This window comes from Octopus sinensis, linkage group LG7 (assembly GCF_006345805.1).
Source record: "Octopus sinensis linkage group LG7, ASM634580v1, whole genome shotgun sequence".
Lineage (NCBI taxonomy): Eukaryota > Metazoa > Mollusca > Cephalopoda > Octopoda > Octopodidae > Octopus > Octopus sinensis.
Window position 1 is genome coordinate 51,271,608 of NC_043003.1, and position 22,657 is coordinate 51,294,264.

The 22,657-nt window shown below is 36.8% G+C and overlaps 1 protein-coding gene across 1 annotated transcript in view; it reads left to right on the top strand.

Annotated features, from left to right (window-relative positions):
• The window catches only part of LOC115213999 (transmembrane protein 59), a 32,851-nt gene continuing 10,194 nt past the window's right edge, over positions 1-22,657 (top strand). Inside the window, exon 1 of the mRNA XM_029783008.2 lies at positions 1-189. Within this exon, the coding sequence (XP_029638868.1) occupies positions 49-189 (141 nt within the window). The 5' untranslated portion in view covers positions 1-48. The remainder of the gene's footprint in view (positions 190-22,657) is intronic.

The following is a 22,657-nucleotide window of genomic DNA, read 5'->3' on the forward strand; positions in this document are numbered from 1 at the left end:
GGTTATCACGTGATTAACTATCCCTTCACATTAACACTAACACACAAAATGGCGCTCAACGCTCGCTTTCATTTGTTGATCTTCTCTGTGTTTTTTGTGGCCTTAACCCAAGCAAATTTTGGCCAATTCTTCGATGACGTTACGTCATGTCTGAACGTTTGCAGTAAAAATTTCTCTTCCAACGAAAAGGTAACGCCGTTTTACTGTTGACGTATTTTCTTGTCTTCTTTGTCCTTATTTTTCTCTGTCTGTTATTGCTTACAAAACACAGTTGCTATATGCTACGCACACAGTCTATCAATTACACACACACACACACGCATACATACATACATACATACAATACAATACAAACCTCTATGTTATGTACAGTTTTATTTGCTCTAATACACATACAACCGGAATGTTATTATGAAAGTATGCACGTCTTTAAGGTATACGTGCAGTCAGTCGTACAAGTATGTTTGTACACACCCGTAATTGTTTCTTCGAATGTATACACGACTGGTTCGCTTATAAAAGCATATCTGGACATCCACTATGCTATGGTGATATACAATGATACACTGCATGAACAAGAAAGCCTCTATACAGACGCTCGGTCTGCTAAAAATAGCAACCAAATCGCCCTGAAATTATATGCTACCATCTTAAAAATGGAAATATGCATTAGATATTGCAGTGTTATGATACGCTGTCTGAAGAAAAACAATAATAGAGAAAAGATGTGGAATGGTCATGGCTGGATTATCTTTGATTAAAAGTCTATTCAATAATTATGCTCTTGAGGTTATTTATGGTTTTTATACGAATACTCATATGCTATTTAACATTATATTACTTGTCTTTTAAGTCGGTTAATATAGGGCGTAACAAATATCAGAAAATCAAAAAAAAAATGTGTGTAATAGGTGTAAAACAACTTCCTATGAACGAATATGAAAAAAAAAATTCGCGCACGCGAAAGGGGGTGGTGGGGGAGAGGCCTCGGAAAATTCACATCGGGAAGTTCCGAAAGCGTCTGAGGGGCTGACCCGGGCACCAAAACAACTACATAGCTGTATGTTTGTTACACTATAAAAGCATGTCTTGCGCACACTTTTCACGAATGCAAACTATTACGCACACTCATGCATGTATACAACAATAACCTACACAACACACTGTCGACCACAGATAGTTCTCAAATGACACCTTGCTGTGTTAACAAAAAGAAAGAGCACACACCAATACATTGGTTAATGTAGTTTATATATATTATGTTTGAATTAAAAGACGGAATAGCCGCGACTTCGACGCTAATCATAGGTTTGCTGGATCGGATCACAGATTGCCTGAGGCTAAACAACAATATTCTCTTCCCTAGATACAACTTTGGAGGAGAAAATGGTGTGTTAAAATTGATATGCCTTTCGTCGACGGTATTAAGTGCGTGTGTGCATGTCTAATACACACATATATATATAATAATAGTATAAATAATATATAAATATATGCATATATACATACATATATGTACATACCTACATATATACTTATATGGGTACATATATACATATATAGAATGTGGCATTAAAGCTAATTGTGGAGTCGGGTGGAGGAGATTCAATCAATTACACCCCTTCTCTTAGTTTTGTGGTATAGATACAATAAAGCAATAATTTTTGTATCTGTATTAGAAATACGATGTGACGACGTTAGGAGTTGGACATTCTTTTCACCCCTCACTCTATGCTATTGTCTATCTTCCTCGGAGTTTACTCATTCCATTACACACGACACCATAACACAAAGAAATGACTAAACCTCTGTGTTTGTGTGTGTGTATGTAGAGAGAGAGAGAGAGATAAAGAAAGCTTTGTTGATTTGATTTTTGCCTTTGTTAAAAAAAAAAAATATCTCGAAAATAATAAACATTTTGTACTTCATATTTTTTGGCATTTACGTTTGTTTCATGCATTCGGAAAGGCATGAGAGCATCAGGGCTACTCAGATTTTCACTGGCACTATCAGACTACACACATCTACGAGTGATCGTTAATGTTCCCGTTTAACCGTAGGTCAACCCTATCGATTTAATCTATAATCAAAGGCGTTACAGCTGTGCCCATCCCGTCTTTTTCTTCGGACATAGTGTATCAAGGAGCTCATTATTCAATGCATCTTTTTTTTTTTTTTTTTTCTATTAAAAAAATTTGACTTGTTTTTAGCGAATCGAATGACCAGTTAAAATTTGACAGTTGTATTATCGTTTAGCCCTAGGTCTTTTCTGATTGAGCATATATCTCTGATTAACAGCATTCCATTCGTGAACATTCTTTTTTTCTTCTTTATCATGGATACATTATCTAAGTAGCCGTCGTTGTTTTTAAGCCGACAAGGTGTGATTCGTCGGAGATTTGACAGCTACTTTTAGCATGCGAGCGATAGTGCAGTGGCTTCTTGGCTGACTCGTCGTCTGTTGTCGTTGTCTAAGTGTAGGTAGTCTTAGAAATAGAGACAACACAATTTATAGGTCACTGGCAGTTCAAGCCAGAATATAAACTGTCTCGGAAGTAACATAATGTCGACCGTCGTCCTGCATTGACGATGGATATTAAAAGCAGAGTTCATTGTTCGGGTATTTACTGCCTTGTCTGTTACAGTCATTTAGCGAACTTCTTTAAAAATATGTTCACTTACAATAAAAGCGTTGTAATCTTACGTAGATTTGGGGTTCATAGTGTTCTTAAAATATTCCTTAATTTTTAAATTGTAAACTTTGGATTATCCATTTAATTTTGTAAATAATTCGAGTTGTTGCTATTTTGAGCATCTCATGTTTTTGTACATCGGAGACTGCATTATCCAAATGCGTATGACTAATGGATGATTTAGCAGCTATTTCTAGCAGTTCGAGTACCTGTGCAGACCTTGCTAGTTTTGTGCCAATTATGTCTTTTTGTTCGACCCTGGGTTAGTTCTGATTAGAGATGTCCGAGTTGCGATCATCGTCTTATTTATTTATTTGTCGAACTTCGGTTCGATGGTTATGTTATTTTTAATATGTGCAGTGATTATGCCCACAGTTTAGCTAAGTGAATTGATGCCATGGTCAGCAGAGAATAGATTAGGTCATCTGACATCAGGAACAAGTTCAAATCTACAGATGTCATTTATCGTTGTATTCTTGGTCATCAACAATATCCATATAGCTCGTTCTCCAAACGGAAATGGCATGTTTTATTCACATCCATCGTTTCACTGCATGTGCATATGTATTAATAGAGAACAGAATAAGCAATTATTTCAGATATTTCATTCTATTATAGGTGCAGCTATGGCTGTGAGGTTAAGAAGTTTGTTTTGTAACCATGTAATTTAGGGCTAGTTCCCACTGCATGGCACTACGGTGTAGGGGGGTATCTTTTATGGCCTTAGACTGACCAATGCCTTGTGGGTGGAATTGGTAAATGAAAACTGCGAGAATACTATGACTTTGTAGTTAAGAAGTTTGCTCCCCAAGCATATGGCTACAGGTTCAGTCCCACTCTGTGACACCTTTAGCAAGTGTCCTCTGCTATAGTTCTGGGTTGCCCAAAGCCTTGTGGGCAGGTTTGGTAGATGGAAACTGAATGAAGTCCATCATATATGTATGTCAGGTTTGACAGGACCTCATGGTTCCTAGAATCACATCCTTCTCCAATGTACTTGTATCCTCAGTTAAGTGGTTGGCGATAGGATAGGGCATCCAGTTATAGAAAACAAGCCAAAAGATACATGCAAGCACCAGTCTCTGGGAGCAGTACCCTTCAATAAGAAATGACTCCAACAATGGCTATCTGTTTATCCCATGCAAACATGAAAACAAATGTAAACTGATGGTGATTATATATATATATATAGGTGTGTTTGCATCATGCATTTGTGTTGACATTTGCATGGTGTCCATATAAACGATGTATTTATTTATAAGCTGCTATGAAAATCTGTCTATTGAGCTGTCATTCAAAAGGCTTGGAGAAATATTACCTTACTTAGGAACAGGCATAGGTTGACAACAGTGAGAACTTCTGCCTCAATAAGTCTGACATATACCTGCATGGAAAATTGGAAGTTAGAATTATGATGAATAAAATCACTCCAACTTCAAAAAATTAAATTTTCTTTGTCATTATATATTTGTGGCTTCTGAATTTCCTTTAAGATTCTGTAGCTCCTGTGTGGCAGGTGTTGGAGAATAAATGTTAGAAGCATTTGGAGCAAATGATGTTGACTTCATAGAAACTTTACTACAGACAATTATATGACCAAGTGGTAAGTTAATGGGAGATTAATTTGCTTCAACTTCATTAATTTCAATAATCTTAAATTAAAGATTATTAGCTGCTTCACGAAGCTTACTACTTTTTATTACCTCCAGACTAAGATTATGCTTGGGTAAAAATGTTTAGAAGCTATTTATTCAATCAACACAGAGTTTTTGATCTTCACATTTAACACTGGCTGTATTTTTACCATGCATTTTCAGGAAATGTCATTGTATCGATCTAGCTGTAAACCATTTGTCCAACTTCCATAAAATCAAAAGTGGTTATTGTTACTCTTGTATGCCAAATAATTTCTCAGCTGGAGGTAACTTGCATACACCATATGCATTAATTTGATTGAAAACACCTTTAACAAATGCTCCTCAACCTTTCCGACTGATGGTCTGTAACTTTTAGATGCAGTCTTGATTATTCACAGAGTCCTAGTGCTGCATCATTAGATTTTTGACTATTGGTAGGACTTTGAATTTTTCTTGCAGTTTAATCAGTCTTTTAACTGACTGAAATTTTGTCAATTGTCTGATACTAGTATATTTGGAACTTCATTTTCTGAGCATGTACTGAATTATAAAATGGCATTAATCCAAGTTGTGACTGAATCACCTATAATCAGCATGTATCTAGTGTTTTGTCTGTATTCCTAATTTATATACAATCTTTCACAAAGCTGTGATTCAGTCCACTTACTAGTATAGAGGGTGTCTTTTGATCTGATTTCAGCATACATCACAAGATCTGTCAAATTCTTCAGTACCTCTATCAAGATTAGGTCACCACCAACAGCTTTTATCAGACATTAGATGATGATTCTTTAGCCTAACGTTGCACTTTAAAAAATTCAAGGTACTCCATTCAAGAGGCACTAGTCTAGGCCAATCTTTTTCAGCAATCTTTAAGCAGTCATAAATTGTACATGTGTTAAAATGATCTTTCTTGATTGAACATGAGTAAAAATAATTTCATTGCTTATTTCAGACTGTAATGTGTTTGTAAAGAATGCTTTTCCAAATAAGTCTGACTTATACTTTGGTCTAAGATTATCAGCATAACTGGTTTTACCTAGAATGTAAATAATTTTGAAATGGTATTGTGCTAATATCCAATTCCACTGGAGAAGCTGCTGAGAATCTAGCCTGTAAACATCAAGATATTTTGCAAAAAATAATTTGCAATGACTAATAAGTTTCTGACATGAAAAATTTGGTCTGATAGAAATGTCAATCTTTCAACACACCATTGTATATAGCATAGATTTCATGTTCAATCATCATCATCATCGTTTAGCGTCCGTTTTCCATGCTAGCATGGGTTGGACGGTTCTACTGGGGTCTGTGAAGCCAGAAGGCTTCATCAGGCCCAGTCAAATCTGGCAGTGTTTCTACGGCTGGATGCCCTTCCTAATGCCAACCACTCCGTGAGTGTAGTGGGTGCTTTTTACGTGCCACCTACACAGGTGCCAGACAGAGCTGGCAAATGGCCACGAACGGATGGTGCTTTTTATGTGCCACCGGCACGAGGGCCAGGCGAGGCTGGCAGCGGACACGAACGGATGGTGCTTTTTACATGCCACCGGCACGAGGCCAGTTGGGGCGGCGCTGGCAACGGTCGCAAAACGGAAGGTTCTCTTACATGCCACCGGCACTGGTAACACATCTGCAATTTCCATTGATCGATTTCGATTCTGATCCTCACTTGCCTCAACAGGTCTTCACAAGTAGAGTTTCGACATGCCACCGGCACTGGTAACACATCTGCAATTTCCATTGAACGATTTCGATTCTGATCCTCACTTGCCTCAACAGGTTTTCACAAGTAGAGTTTTGTGTCCCAAGAAGGGAAGGTATGCATACGTAGGCTGGCTCCATCCCATGTAGAAGGCCACGGGTTATGGATTCACTTGTCCTGCCAGGTCTTCTCGCGCACAGCACACTTCCAGAGGTCTCGGTCTCTAGTCATTTCCTCAGTGAGACCTAAAGTTTGAAGGTCGTGCTTCACCACCTCGTCCCAGGTTTTCCTGGGTCTGCCTCTTCCGCAGGTTCCCTCAACCGCTAGGGTGTGGCACTTTTTCACACAACTATCTTCATCCATTCTCGCCACATGACCATACCAGCGCAAACGTCTCTCTTGCACACCACAACTGATGCTTCTTAGGTCCAGCTTTTCTCTCAAGGTACTTACACTCTGCCGAGTATGAGCACTGACATTACACATCCAGCGGAGCATACTGGCTTCATTTCTTGCGAGCTTATGCATATCCTCAGCAGTCACGGCCCATGTTTCACTGCCATGTAGCATGGCTGTTCGTACACACGCATCATACAGTCTGCCTTTCACTCTGTGCGAGAGGCCTTTTGTCACCAGCAGAGGTAAGAGCTCTCTGAACTTTGCCCAAGCTATTCTTACTCTAGCAGTTACACTTTCAGCACACCCGCCCCCGCTGCTGACTCGGTCACCTAGGTAACGGAAACTATCAACTATTTCTAGTTTTTCTCCCTGGAAAGTGACGGAAGTTGGTCTCAGAGCATTTTCAGTGTTTACTGTTCCTGAGCATCTGCCACATACAAAAACCATCTTCTTAGTTAGCCTTCCTTTGACATTGTTGCACCTCTTATGTGTCCATAGCTTACACTTGGTGCATCTTATAGAGTTTCTACCTACACCTTTTCTACAGATCGAGCAGGGCCATCTACCTGAAGGCGTTTGTGATTTGTCTACCTTCCTACTGATTACGACTTTGGTTTTAGCTATGATCCTAAATTCCTGAATACTAAATATATGACTAATATATACTATGGGCTTTCCATTTTGAAACATTTTCCCTGTTGCTGCAAATTCAGATGCATCAACAGTGAGTTTGTTTCACACTTGATAGAGAATGTTGCTGAAATACAGTATTGTATGTTTTATTTCTAAAAGGTCTATTTTTGATATAATCTTTAAGTAAAGACATTCCTTTTTTGTGCAAGAGGCTCAAATATGTTTATAAAATTTAGGATAAATAGCTTATCAACCCCAAATATTTCTGAATTTCTTCTTTCTATTTAGAAAAACCAGTCTGTTGAATCTTGTCTTATTAGAGTAAATGGTAGTTTGATCCCATTCATTGAATTATTTATAGAAAATCTATGGTAGATGCATAATTACTTCATTTATTTGGATTAATTGATATGTTGGTTTCTTTCACTTTAAGAATTAACAGCAGTTTTTATTTTTTCTTAATTAATTTTTGGTCACTGCAAAAATGATTGTATTCTGATAGATAATTATATCATTAATTAGACTCTGTACAATATTGGTAAATGATACAGCTATTTTTAAAAGCCACCTGCAATTGGTTGATTAAGTAAAGATTTTTCTCGTATTTATCACAGAACAGTCTTCATACAAACCAATCTGCCAGTATGTAGTCTTTAATCCTTTAGCATTCAGATTACTCTGTCAAATATAATGCTTATTTATTCACATTGTTTTGAATTAATCATGCTTGATAGCTTCAAGATGTTGATGATGTGATTGCTTATTTTTAGAATGACATTGTAAGGTAGGTGTGAGAGGCTGGATCTGGCTAGTCTGAACATGAAACTGGTAGAATATTTGGGCCTGATATGACCACTTTGAATGCTAAGTTGGAGAGAAAAAAAGTAAAGCATTCCTCCTTGTATATCAATATAAATGGTTTGAAGAAAAGGGATGAGAAAAAGTTTGAATTATTTTGTAATCAACACATCTTTCTTTTGCACCCAAACAGTTGGTGAGGCATTATTGACACCTTTATGTAAATATGGAATAATGATTCCCATTTCTTTGGTTGTGAAGCTCATTTTTCAACCTCAACGGATGCGTTGAACAAATGTTTTTTTTTATCTAACTGTCCCTTCTCATCCTGAAATATTAGTGTTATAATTTTTATTGATAGTAAACAGTCAGAAAAAGTAATTTATAAGCCCTTTACAATATCTGAATCAAATAAATCAGTTTTAGCACTATTAACCTCAATGAAACTGAAGTGTTTATTTGTTTAAATCCAAGTCCAGCAACTTTGTTGTTATGCTACCACCTATCTCCAGTTTTGAACCATCATATTAAATTGTTTGTCTGTGGTTAATGATAACTTTGTTAACAATAAAACTGTCATGGATCATGCTGCACAAATATCAACTTGCATTTGAACTAGGTATTCATTTAATTTACAAGTAATTTATTGCACAATTACTATTCAAAGCTACTTTCTCTTTGTCAGACTGTTTTAACATCAAGCTTACTGATAGATTTTGTAGAAAACTAATTTTTTGACAAAGCATTAGGATCTAAAAGGATGTGATGATTTAAAACTGCTGCAAACTTTAACTAGGTTTTACTCAGTTACTTGTCTGTAACTGCAAGGCCATTTGCCAAGGAATGTACAGGCATTCCTTAGAACTTGGCTGCACTACTGACCCAAGAGCTTATTCTTGCTCTGGCTATTCCATTACAGCTTGGCAACCAAGTCTGAGATGGAAGCTTTAGGCCAAGTTCTTAGGCAATCAAGAATATTATTTTTGTCTGCATAGAATTGATTCTGTCAGTAAAAGCCAATTTATGCACATTGACCCTTAACAGGAAATAAGTAGTTAGTTCTCCTTGTTTTTGCTTTAGGTCTAAAAATATAAGCTTATCTTTCTTTTAGATTCAGTTAATTTTCTCTTCTGTTTTTTTTTTACCAGTATATTTAAAATCTTCAAATGAATAATTTTGAAATGTAGAATATGGGACATCTTTAAGTTGGATATAAGCAGATTAGAAAAAGTTCAAAGGGCTTCTATTGTTGCTGGCAACAAAGGCCATAGCCTTCAGTGAAGATAGACACATATATTAAAGCTATAATGTTGTTTGTCAATGAAACATGGACCTTGAATGCAGAGGATTTGAGAAGACTGGAAAGAAATGTGCCTGGTATTCACTTCTGCATATGCAATGTTAAGTGTGCAAGAGTGACAAAGTACAAATGCATTTAGAGAAAACTGAGCATAAGGGTAACCAGATATAGTGTATAAGGAAGAAGACTTTACTGTATATGGATGAGGACAGCTGTATAAAGAAGTGCTAATCACTTAATGTGGATGGAGTTTGTAGAAGAAGGAAAACATGGGACAAAGTGGTGAAGGCTGAGCTCTGGACCTTCATCCTTGCGGAGACAACAGCAAGGAACTGGAATGACTAGTGATGGGTGGTTCTTAAGAAGACCTGCCCACCACAATGAAGCAGATTCAGGAAGCCCAATTTTATTTACTTATATATATATATATATACACACACACACAATTGCCCTGCCCTTGTACCACCCAATTTCCTCTTCAAGATTTTCACCATTCATCTCTCTAAACATCACCATTCTACTGCTGTGATTTAATGTGAGCAAAAAAACTGCATACATCGGCTTTTCCATGATATCCCTCACCCTTCTTACTACCTGAAACCATTTCACTGTTATCTAGCTTTTATTCTTAATACTGTCCTTTTCACCCACATTTTACATTGATCACTCTCCTGAGCCTCCAAATTATCTCACCTCCACTACCATATGTTTCTCTTTTCTTCTATTCACTATTCTGCTCCACACTCTTACAACCTACCCAACTACATCATCCCTCTCTTCCCATATCTATTATTATTATTATTATTGTCTGCATTTCACGCCCTTTACTGCACTCCCCTATTTCCCCAAGCTCGTGTCATTGGTTGCCCCTCAACCCTACCTAATTTTTACAGTTGTCATCTACTCTTTTCTCTTCTCTGCCTCTGCTACATATCATCCCTCAACGCTTGTTCTTCAATATATACACCCTCTCACCCATTTTCTATCTTAAATCATCTCTCACTCTGTCATACACTCTTGCAACTTCTTGTTTTCCTACTCCCACTCACTCTATTCTGTGTCTTGAGGGTCCACCCTGACACGTCAGCACCACTATTATTATCACTTTCTAGTTCCAACTTGACCACTCTCATCTTCTCTCCTATAATGTGAGCAGCTGTGTAGCTCCCCTACATCAAAAAATTTGTTCCGTTCTTTCTTTCACACTTTAATTCCTCCTCCTATAACATAAACCTGCCTCCCTCTCTACTGTATCCCCCCTCATTCGAAGGGGGATCTTAATTTTGCAGGCTGCATGATGACTTCACTAGTGCTGGTGCCATGAAAAAGGTATCCAGCACATGCTATAAAGTAGTTGGTGTTAGGAAAAGCATCCAACTGTAGAAGCCATGCTAAAGTAGACATTGAAGCACTATGCAGTCTTTGGACCTGTTGGATTCCATCAAACTATCCAACCCATGCCAGAGTGTTAAGATATGTTACTTTTCAGAATAGAATCTGTGTGGTTTACTGTTCAACCCCAACTCCTAGCATGAACGTTTAGTTGCTTGAGGAGTTTAGAACCCCTGATTAAGGTTTTCAAGCTGCTGTTAGACTGGCTAATTTTTTGTTATAGGTCAACTCTGATTAAGCAGACCTATGATCAAAGGTATTTCAGCCATGGTCATATTGACCTTTTATTGTTATTTTGTAGAACTGCTGGCTGGGCAGAATTATTAGCTCACCAGAAAAAACGCTCAGCAGTATTTCATTCCACTTTATGTTCTTTGTTCAAATTCTGCCACAGTTGACTGTGTTTTCCATGGTTTTGGGGGGTCAATGTAATCAATTACCCCCCCCTCCCCCCCACACACACGGAATATTTCAGGCCTTGTGGATATAGTAGAAAGAATTATTTTAGACAATAAGGCGGATATAAATTGGGGATAATTTGGCTACTATTTCTAACAACCTGAGTGACTACTAACAGGCTCCCTCTGACTTCTGCGAAGATGATTAGTGATGGTGGTAGCACAGTTTATATAATGATCCCGCATTTGGTCCACTTATGATTTTCCCATTCCAAGATTGGCACTCACTTCCTTTCACCCACTTTAGATGGTGGATTTAGCTGTGTAGCCTTTTATTTGAATTGTTAAGTGGCAGATGGTATTTCATGGAAGACTTTCAGTATGATGACACTATGCTACAAATATAGATATACTCTACTCTGCTTTACTGTCAAATCCTTACACATTCTCTAATTTTTGTCTATATGAAAGCTCTGTTCTTAATCATATTTGTTGACAGAAAGGAATAAAACAGTGTTACAGAGATGTAATTGCATAGCAAGTGACCTGATCTGAGATTGTGTGTTGAAACAAAAACAATTGCAGCATGGAAGGTGTTTATAAGCCATTTAAAAACACAAAAACCATTAGATTCACTTCAACATTTAAATTTGATTTGTCAAAATATTTTCGTTGCTTTCAGACCGTGACCTGTTCACTGACAAAATTCCATGCTTAAAAAAATACATTTAACGTGACATCTGCTGCTTTGTGAATAAATTAGTCTCTTTCATGTTGTGCATAGCAAACCCTGACTTTAACATTAATTAATGTTTATTCCATTTAGTTCCACCTCTGTAAATATACTGAAAACATGCAAAGTTATGTGTTTGAAAGAAAGAGTAAGGTTTTTTGGGGTTTTTTTTCTATGGTTAACCTTTTAGCATTTAAACCAGCAATTTCCGGCCGAGATATTTTACCTGTTTTATGTTCATATTGGCCAGATCTGGCGTCTCACACCTGCCCTATGTTATCATTTCTAAAAATAACCAATCACATTATCAGTATATCAAAGCTGTGAGACAATGCATGATTCAAAACAAAATGAATAAACAAGCATTATATTCGAAAGAAAAATCTGAATGCTAAAGGGTCAAAAACTCTACAAGTTATTAGTTCTCTGAGATGTAGTTGATATACTCAGAATATTACTGCTACTTATCGAAATCGAATTGAACCAGCCAGGATCCCTGGTCTGGTGGTACGTAAAAAGCACTATCCGACTCGTGGCCGATGCCAGCGCCGTTTCGACTGGCTTCCGTGCCGGTGGCACGTAAAATACACCAATCCGACCGTGGCCGTTGCCAGCCTCGCCTGGCACCTGTGCAGGTGGCACGTTAAAAGCACCCACTACACTCACGGAGTGGTTGGCGTTAGGAAGGGCATCCAGCTGTAGAAACATTGCCAGATAAGACTGGAGCCTGGTGCAGCCTTCTGGCTTCCCAGATCCCCGGTCGAACCGTCCAACCCATGCTAGCATGGAGAACGGACGTTAAACAATGATGATGATGATGATTATCAAATTCATTCTTTTGAACTGAGAAGAGGAACATACCAAGCTTGAGGCAGTATAAGCTACATGATCACCAACACTGACTTCATAAAAATTAACTGTTTTTATTCTGCTTATAGGTGGGTAGCTGTAATTAATTCAATCTAAGTAATTATCGGTAGTTCATGACACTCTTACCAAGAGGAATATTCAGTTAGAAAATGTTACAAACATGCAATGTTAGATTTGTAGATTTACATGGAAATGGAAAGTTATGGAAGGTTTGAAGACTTCTTCATTGGACCTATGGGGAATGCCTCTCAGACCTAGATTATTCCTTTAGTGAATGTTGGTGATAGTGTATGTATATATATATGTGTATGTGTGTATTTTTACATTTTGTATATAACCCTCCAATATTAAAATGATCAATTATAACTTTGGTAGTCATGTTTAGTGTATGGATACAGCTATGATAGTTTTTTTTTTTACTAGTGTTGTTTGATAGTTGGAAACTGTAGAAAGAAGTTTGTCATTCACCATCATCATTTAACATGGTTTCCATGCTGGCATGTGTTGGACAGTTTGACAGGCACTGGCAAGCCAGAGAGCTACATCAGGTTCCATAGTCAGTTTTGGTTTGGTTTGGTTTCTACAGCTGGGTGCTTTTTACGTGGTACCTGCACATGTGCTTTTTATGTGGTACCGGCACAGATGATTTTTACATGACACCAGTACCAGTGGAGTCATTAAGTAACTTGCAAAACAAAGACCTCTTAGTTGAGAAAGGGAGTGAAATCAAGGGAAGTAGCTGTGTGCTAAGCAAGAGGTTAAAGTATAATAGGGGGACAGAGATAGTTATTTTACTGTAGAAGAAATAGGTCTGCATAAGTTTTAAAAATATATTATGAAATTATTATATATTAAAAATGTATTATTTCATAATGCATTTTTAATATATTAAAAATATATCATGAACACAAAGGGGACATGTTTTAAGAAATATTGTATTTAACTTTCTTCCATTTTTGTTGGGTGGGGAGGTTCAAGCTAGAAGAGTGATAATATCACTTTTAAAGATGTTCTCTCCTAAGACTACACTTTCAATATAACCTATGTGAACTTGTTACAGAGAAAATGTGATTTCAGTAGTAACTATGTATTTTGTGGTTCTCAACTTGCATTCATTTTACAAGTTTGCAAAATAACTGGTATTTCTGCAGGTGCTGTTAGTGTTATGTAAATGTTTTTATGTATATTTATGTACAGCAATCATATTGAATATCTAGTTTATATATGCTAAGATAATAAATCATCAGCCACGTATAGACTATCACAATTGACACACAAAGACATTTGAATCAGTTAACAAGCAGACTGTTTTATCTGGTTTATTTTAAACATTACATTTGGTGATCAGTGTGTCATGGGCTGAAGGTTTCCAATGATAAAACTGCTTGCTTATTTCTTGATAACATGAGTAACAAAGGAACACCTATGTGACGTGAGCCAACATTCACCCAGAGCATTTTTATTCAAAAGCAGCTGTTCTTTTCTTAGTTTTCTTGTTGATATATACATGGATGATATACACCCAGCAAAACACATTCAGCAAAGCAGTCGTTAATAGTCTTGCAATTTAATATATCTATTATCATTGACTGATAAAAATTGGATCACAAGTTGTGTGGTTGAATACAACAGCTATTCCAGTGCATGCCAAAAGACAAACTTTGTCATTGGCTTTCACAAATACACAGTGGGACACTTCTTCCATTCTCATTAACTCTTTTGTGATAATATTTCCTTTGAAATATTCTGTTTTAATTAAACTGAAAATAAGTATTCAGAAAAATGTTAATAGTATTATCAACTTTGTCAATAGTGTTTAGTACATATTTTAAGCAGTGGTTTTAATTTGACTATGAACACCTTAAAACTGGCATATTTTGTTATAGTGTTGTGGGTTATTATTGGGTAGGTTGGTTTCAAAATGATTAATGAGAAAGAGTGGAAAGCTTCATCATCATCATCATTTAACATCTGCCTTCCATGCTGACATTATTTTAAATATTTAATTAGTTTCACACGTTCCCATACTTTGTTAGGTGAGGTGCCAATGTTGTAATGACATAGTTTTAGTAAATATAAGAAATAGTTTTGAATTTAACAATGGTAGATTTATTTGGTATTTACCGTAGCTACTATTGTGTTTATTTTGATGATTATCCCATGGATAACCTTGATAAATAGGAACCTAAACTTTGAAGGTTGACGAATCATTCTAGTGAAATTACTAAATAGAAGTGTATATTCATTGTCTGTTAACACATTTTCATTATCTTTAGTTTAAATTACTTACTGGTCAGTTTTGATTGACCAGACCACCATCATCATCATCGTTTAACATCCATTTTCCATGCTGGCATGGGTTGGATAGTTTGACTGAGGACTGGCAAGCCAGTAGGCTGCACCAGGCTTGGTACTATTATTAAAGAAAAAACAAGATCACAAATCCATTGCTTACAGTGAAATCTCAGTTAAGTGAGGAACTTCGATATGCAATGTTCACTCCATGTATGTAAATAAAAAGTAAAAAATTTGTCAAAAACTTGCAAAATTTAATGTAAATACTAGAAATTTATAAATGCTATTGTAAGTGCTAAAATGTTATAAATACAAGAAAGTTGTAATTATCATGTCAGTATTACTGTTTTTATAGTAACCTTTAGCAACCAAAGTCACATAGATAAGGAACATTTGAGTTTGCTAGTTAGAGAGATTGTACTTATTTGTGTTTAGGATCTTGAGAGATTTGCAAGTTAGTGTTTACATAATCATGTGTCACTGGCCAAGTGAATGCTGTCATGTGCATCTGTTTTCATTACATTGCAGATCTCAGGAACATATCATTAGTCTAAGAATATCACTGTCATAAAATTACTGTCTCTAAATTCATAAATTATCAAACCTTGGTTAGCTCTCTGTGACCATCTTGGTTATGCTGTAAGTTGCAATTGTTAGTATATGGTTAATATGATGACACTATTCATTGTTTGTGGTGACCTACCAAATTAAATGTACTTGGGTGTGTCCATTCAGAGGTTTGCTATGGTTACCTGAGTTATGTTGGTTGTAACAAGTAAATATGACTTGACACCTTAACATTTAAACTGGCCAGATCTGACCCCTCACACCTATCCTACAATGCCATTCTGAAGATAAACTACCACATCACGAAAACCCCAAAGCTATGAATAATGCATGATTAATTCAAAACAATGTCTAAAAATAAGTATTACCTTTAACAGAATAGTCTGAATGTGAAATGGTTATATGGTTTGTGTAGCTAGCTTTGGTACCATGGTGTATGTGAATGGAAGATGAATTTCTCTCTCTCTAGATATAACAAGAGTTCTTTTATGAACTGATATAAATTTGGGCAAAGTTTTTTGAGTGGTAATGAAAATAAGCAATTGATTGAAATTGGACAGAAATAAGTTCTTGAAGGTGAAATCTACATGACTCTCCTATTGGAATTCAACTATCTTGTTTCTTAGTCACTCAAGCAGTTGTTTGCACAGAGTGTCTTCCATTTCAACTAACCATACTTTATGTATGTCATTAAAAGTACCTAGTTAGACAGGTAACTAGCCCTTGGAGACCCTCTACGTAAAAACTGTATAGAATTTAGAGAAGAATAATGTATTAACATATGTCATTAAGATATTTAATGTAACAGTGATTATAAATTCAGAATATTTTCCAACAATATATAATGTATGTCATCAGAAAGTCTACATTTGTCTTATACAAAAAAAAAAAAACCACTACTTGCTGTCTCTTGACAAGAAGTGCGAGTTGTTCTTTGCATCTTCAACATCTGACATCTGCCTCTTGACATCTATTGTTTTCCATCTGGACCATTCACTTGACAATGACACTCTGCCACTTTGAGCAGTCCCTGGTGATTGTCTCCCAGATATTTGGGTCAATGAGTCTGCAGAAGAGAGCGAGCTTAAGCTGGTCTCAGAAGCAGAATTTGAGAGCTCTGCATGGTCTGGGGCCAACTCTACAAAGAGGAGTTGATGGAGGAGGCGTGTTTGAAGCATACGTATGATGTATTCCAACCAGCATAGGCAGTGTCGTTCCGTGGTAGCTTCAATGCTGGGCACTCCAGCCCAGAGCAGATCGTTTTCATTGGTAATATAGTCTTTCAATGAATGCATGAAGTTTGTGCTATTGGAAAGGTTCAATTTTCTTCAAGTCACATTGATACAACACTCTTGTCTCACAGGGGTGTTGTAGAGGAGTGTGGAGAGAATGACAGCTTGGAAAACCATGATTTTCATTTGGATGATGGCATCATGGTTTAGGAAGACTTGCTTTGAGTTTTCCAAAAGAAGTATCGGTTGTGCTGGTCTTATTCTCAATTTCTTTCTGAGTGGTGCAGTTGCTGGACAGGTAGCTTCCAAGGTATGGAAAGGCTTGGCTTCCATGGTCTCCAAGACAGTGCCACTTAGCCTTAAGTCACTGGTGTCAGAGTAAGATTGAGTGGGGGCTCCCTATACAAGGATCATCTTCTTTACATTTGTGGTCAGACCAAAGCAGATATAGAAATTTTCGAAGCAGTTCACACATACATATACACTACCGTCAGAAATTAATTAGCACCCTTGATTTGCTCTTCACTCAAGGTATGTGCTGTCACCTAGTGGCCATATCTCAAACTATTGCTTTGTTGCGAGTTCACTGTTGCGCAGAACGATGACGTAACTTTGTTTGCAGAGCAGTTTGAGAGTCTACAGCCTTATGATGTTGACATAGCAGTGCAACAACAACTTGGAGTGTGGATGCAGACAAATCTTCCTTTGTTTAATAGATATAGGTAGCGCCTCGCAAGGACCGAAATCACACCATACTAAGTTTTCTCATCGCGTAAGACGTTTTGAACAGCTCATAGGTTAATTGATTTAACCTATTTAATGTAGAAATTTGAGAAGTGCTAATTAATTTCTGACGCAAGTGTATATCTATATCATCGCTTAATGTCCGCCTTACATGATGGCATGGGTGGGATGGTTTGATGAGCTGACCAGGCAGAAGCCTGCACTAGACTTCTGTAACTGTTTCGGCAGTTATATACAAGCATAAAAATAAATGTATTTTAAATATGTATATATATATATGTTTGTGTCTGTATTTCTCCATTACCACTTGACAATCGATGTTGGTGTGTTTATGTTGCTGTAACTTAGTGGCAAAAGAGACCAGTGGAATAAGTACCAAGGTTTAAAAGAAAATGAAATACCAGTGTTGATTTTCGTTTGACTAAAATTCAAGTCGGTGCTCCAGCTTGGCCACACTCTGACTTAGATAAAAACTAAAATACCCTCAACTCAATGCAGTTAAAGCATTGCCACAAACGTGGATACAGATTCAATAGCTACCTGCATTAACCATGCACTGTACATTCTTGTCTTCAAAGCTGGCAATGGTTGAGATCAGAGGTATAAAGTTGGGTGCTATTTTTGAGAACTGTTCCCCACTCGCAGGTATTTCTGAACAAGTTGTCCATAATAGCCCCCAATTGTTTTGATCCAAAATTCCTATGTCCTTGGAATATACATAGTCCAAGGTATATTTGTAGAGAATTTCATTAAAAAATATCCATTTTCTTGAAAGTTAAGACGAATTGAAGTGGACTCCAGTGAATTTTTCTGAAATTCCCCAACCCACTCCCTCCTAAAACACTTTTCCCCCAAATGGATTTGGTATATGAAAACTGTAGGAACCCATCATGTATATACGTGTGCACATGTGTGTGTAAATGTTTACATTCTACATCCTCATATTAAAATTGTTGAGCAAAAGCTGGTGATATTCGGTTGACATAACCTGTTAATATGTCCAGAACTCTCCTTTTTTGAAGAGGAGTGGAATAAAAACAATTTCATTACTTGAAAATTAGATAAGATTTAGTGACATTAAGGGCATTCGACTGTAAAAACATGCTTCACTATGTATTTGTGTCCAATTCATGCTAGCAATGACAATCTGACATAAAATAAATGAACAAACATCAAGCCAAGTGAAATCGTAGTCATGATCGATGCCAATGCCATGTAACTGGCACTTGTGCCAGTGACATGTAAAAAGCACCCTTCAAACATTGGGCCTCACAGAAGCAGTAACAAGTGACTGAGACCCTTGGTGATATACCATGCTTGAGAAGACCTGTCAAGCTAAGTGAGATCATAACCATGGCCAGTGCTGATGTTCTGTAACTGACACCTGTGCCAGTGACACATAAAAGGCACCCACTACACTCAGAGTGGTTGGCATTAGGAATAGCATCCAACTGTAGAAACCATGCCAAATCAGATTGGAACCTGGTGCAGCTCCCCATCTTACCAGTTTTCAGTCAGATTGTCCAGCCCATGCCAGCATGGAATAGGGACGTCGAATGAAACCGGCTCTGGCTCTGAGTACAAATGTCTTGTTTTCATAAGTTTTGAATCAAAATCTTCCACCAAACCGTAGTCACAATTTATGTTCCTAATTCTAGCTTAATGATAACTAAGTTGTTTTATTAAATTCCTTATTATATTCAAAGTAATTGAAAGAAACACAGATCATCTCAAAATAAATACAGTCACGAAAGGGTTAAATATGTATGCATGCACTGAACCTACCCTTGCACAATTTTCATTTACCAAATTTCAGTCAGATGTGTTTTGGTCTACCCAAGTTTATACAGTAAATAGTTGACTCTTGCCCAGAGTGTCACACTGTTGCATTGAAACTGGGTTCTCATAGTTGAGAAATAGGCTTCTTAATTACACACACACACACTAAATATTAATTTGCTGGTGAATTTAGTGTGCTTTGTATTGTTGTTTGTAGGAAGGCAATAATTTTTTTCACACATTAAAGTAGTTTTATTGTTATGTCACTAACAAGGTAGGTTTGTTAGAGATTTTTGTCCAGATGTCATGTACTTTCATAAAACACACACACACACTTACATTTTCTATATCTGAATAGTGTGTCAATTTACAAATCAACATTGAAAAGATACATATTATGGTCACCTCAGTGTGTCTGGTTATATTCTTTTATTCATTTACTTTTTTCAATCAATTGACTGCAGCCATGCTGAAACACCACCTTGGAGGGATTTAGTTGAAAAAAATTGACCCAAGACTTATTCTTTGTAAACCTAGTATTATTCCAGTGGTCTCTTGTGCCAAAATGCTAAATTACAGGAGACGTAAACACACTAGCATTAAGTACAAACACATACATACACACAAGCATACATTTATATATGTGACAGGCTTCTTTCTGTGGGGCAGGGCAAAGACACGCTCACATAAATATATATATCATTATTATGCAAAAGTGTTGTAAGTACAAAACATTGCTTTTTCAGAAAACAAAAAAATAGTTTCACTATTCCATTTCTTTTTACATTAGTAATAGTTTCAGCTTAACAGTAATACTTTGTTGGTTGCATAAAATCATAACTCCATGAATGTTTCCTGTCAGAAATACTTTTGCAAAAAAAAAACTGGGGCTTACTACACTTTTGAAAAATGCTATACCATTTGTACTACACATTGACAATTCTCATTTGAAGGAGCTGGAGATAATAGTTTGACCAAAAATCTGGTTACTGCAAGCCAAATTAAATATTGAAAAAAAAACACATTTGGTTAAATTTGGACATATGACAGTTTAACATAATAGCAACAATATATATATATATGATAGGCTTCTTTCAGTTTCCATCGACCAGATCCAATCACAAGGCTTTGGTCAGCCCAAGGTGCCATGTTGTGGGACTGAATCCGGAACCATGTGGCTGAGAAGCAAGCTTTTTACCACACAGTCACGCCTATATATATATATATGTTTATTTCCTCATATTCCTTTCTGTTGAAGACCATAGGCTCGAAACATAAAAGACGTTTGCACTTTCCCAAGTGTCAAACTAATACACTTGCTTGTTATATATATGTATATCAGTTCGTTTTGCAAGATTCCTGATGTGAAATCGGATGTTGAAACTGATGTTGTTGTATTTCGGGATGGTCTTTATATTTATTTTTTTTTACCAAATAAACTTATGCACTATATATTCTTTTACTTGTTTCAGTCATTTGACTGTGGCCATGCTGGAGCTAATGAAGTTCATAAAATAATCATTTATTCTTTTGTCATAGCTCTTATTACTGCTTTATACTTGGCTTACACTTACGTGTGTGTGTGTATGTATGGCAATTTTGAGAAGGACTGAGAGAGCAATGGTGAAAGAAATGTGTGGCATGAGGCTGTTTGATAAAAGGGGGACTGAGGGCTTGATGGGGTTGAAGGAATTAGTGGAACGGCTGGCAAATGCGAATGGATTGCAGTGGTACGTGTTGGGGAGGTATGAGGAGCATGTTCTGAATAGGGTGCTAGAGTTTCAGGTAAATGGACAGCAAAAGCGAGGAAGATGTGGAGGAGATTGGGAGGGTTGGCTTGAGAAAGGAGGACAACCAAAACCAGGCAAGATGGTGTGAGGGTAGTTGCTATGGCATTGAGGTAGATCCGGCCACCCCAATCAACGGGGACAAAACCCAGATTTAAAATGATGGATGATGATGATACATATACACACACACACACACATACATATGATGAATTTCTTTCAGTTTCTATTTCCCAAATACTCTCACAAAGTTTTGATTGGCTTGAGTTTAAATGGAGATTTTATATTCTTGCTATCATGGATTTCTTCATTCTCCTACTTCAAATAAACTACTTATTTTGCACATTAGGATTTCTCTTCTATTCCAATTGTACTATTGTCTAAATGTCAGAAAAACATCAAAGGAACTTGGCTTTCTTATGACAGAAATTACTTGTTCTCTACAAGGCCCCAAATTTATACCCCATTCTCTGCCTGGAAACATATTTTGGGTAGCACATCCTGTGATAGCTGACATTCCAAGTTGGCCAATGACATAGCCACTCTGCAGTCATGTGATCTAGAAATAGTACTAGATATACAATGTCTGAAAAGTGTTTTCTGTGACTGGATATACCTTTCAACATAGGTCAGCTGGCTGAGAGTTATTCTGAAGTTAAGGAAAGTATTGCCCCAAAACTCTCCAGATTACATTTTGATTGATATGTAGGGAGAAGCCAGTGTGTCTTATATTTAGTTTGAAATGTTGGAAGTGAAACAGGGCACAGTGAGATATGTAACTGTTTCAGGAATAAGAGAGACAGTAGTGAAAATGGGAGATGGTAAAGTTTTCAGTCACAAAGATTATTTTGGTAGTTGTAGTAGAGATTTAGAGAAGACACTGTTTCATAGACAAGCATGTATTAAATATATTCGGTGACTGGCTGTTGGTGATTGTTTCCAAATCTGTTTTGATTATGCAGCATTCTAGCTCTGAGCATCCACACACAGCACTCTCTCTCTCCATCCACAGAATTACTGGATTACTCTTGTTCACTATGTCCTCTTTTTTTTTAAGGTGCTAGGTTTGATTTGAATGAAATTTAGTTACTATTTCTAGTAATTTGTTGGCTTGAAATGATGAGCTTCAATTATCAAGTGAATAGCTTTATACATTTTTTTTTACTTGTTTCAGTCATTTGGTTGCGGACATGCTGGAGCACCACCTTTAGTCGAACGAATCGACCCCAGGACTTATTCTTTGTAAGCCCGGCACTTATTCTATTGGCCTCTTTTGCCGAACCGCTAAGTTATGGAGATGTAAACACACCAACATCAGTTGTGAAGCGATGATGGCGATACAAATATACATACATACAACAGCTTCTTTCAGTTTCTGTGTACCAAATCCACTCACAAGGCTTTTAGTCAGCTCGAAGGCACTTGCCCAAGGTGCCACGCAGTGGGACTGTACCCAGAACCATGTGGTTGGGAAGCAAGCTTCTTATTACACAGCCATGCTTGCTTTTCTTTTTCTATTTTAGTGTTGTTTGTTTATGTATTATGTGATTAATATTATAATAGGATGAATTTATGGTAAGTATGAGATATGTAAGAACTATAACTTTAATCAGTGGAATTCATGTGTTTCCATATTTTTCAGTAAGTGAGAGAGAGAGAGAAATAGAGAGACAAACAGACAGATAGGATGGTGAT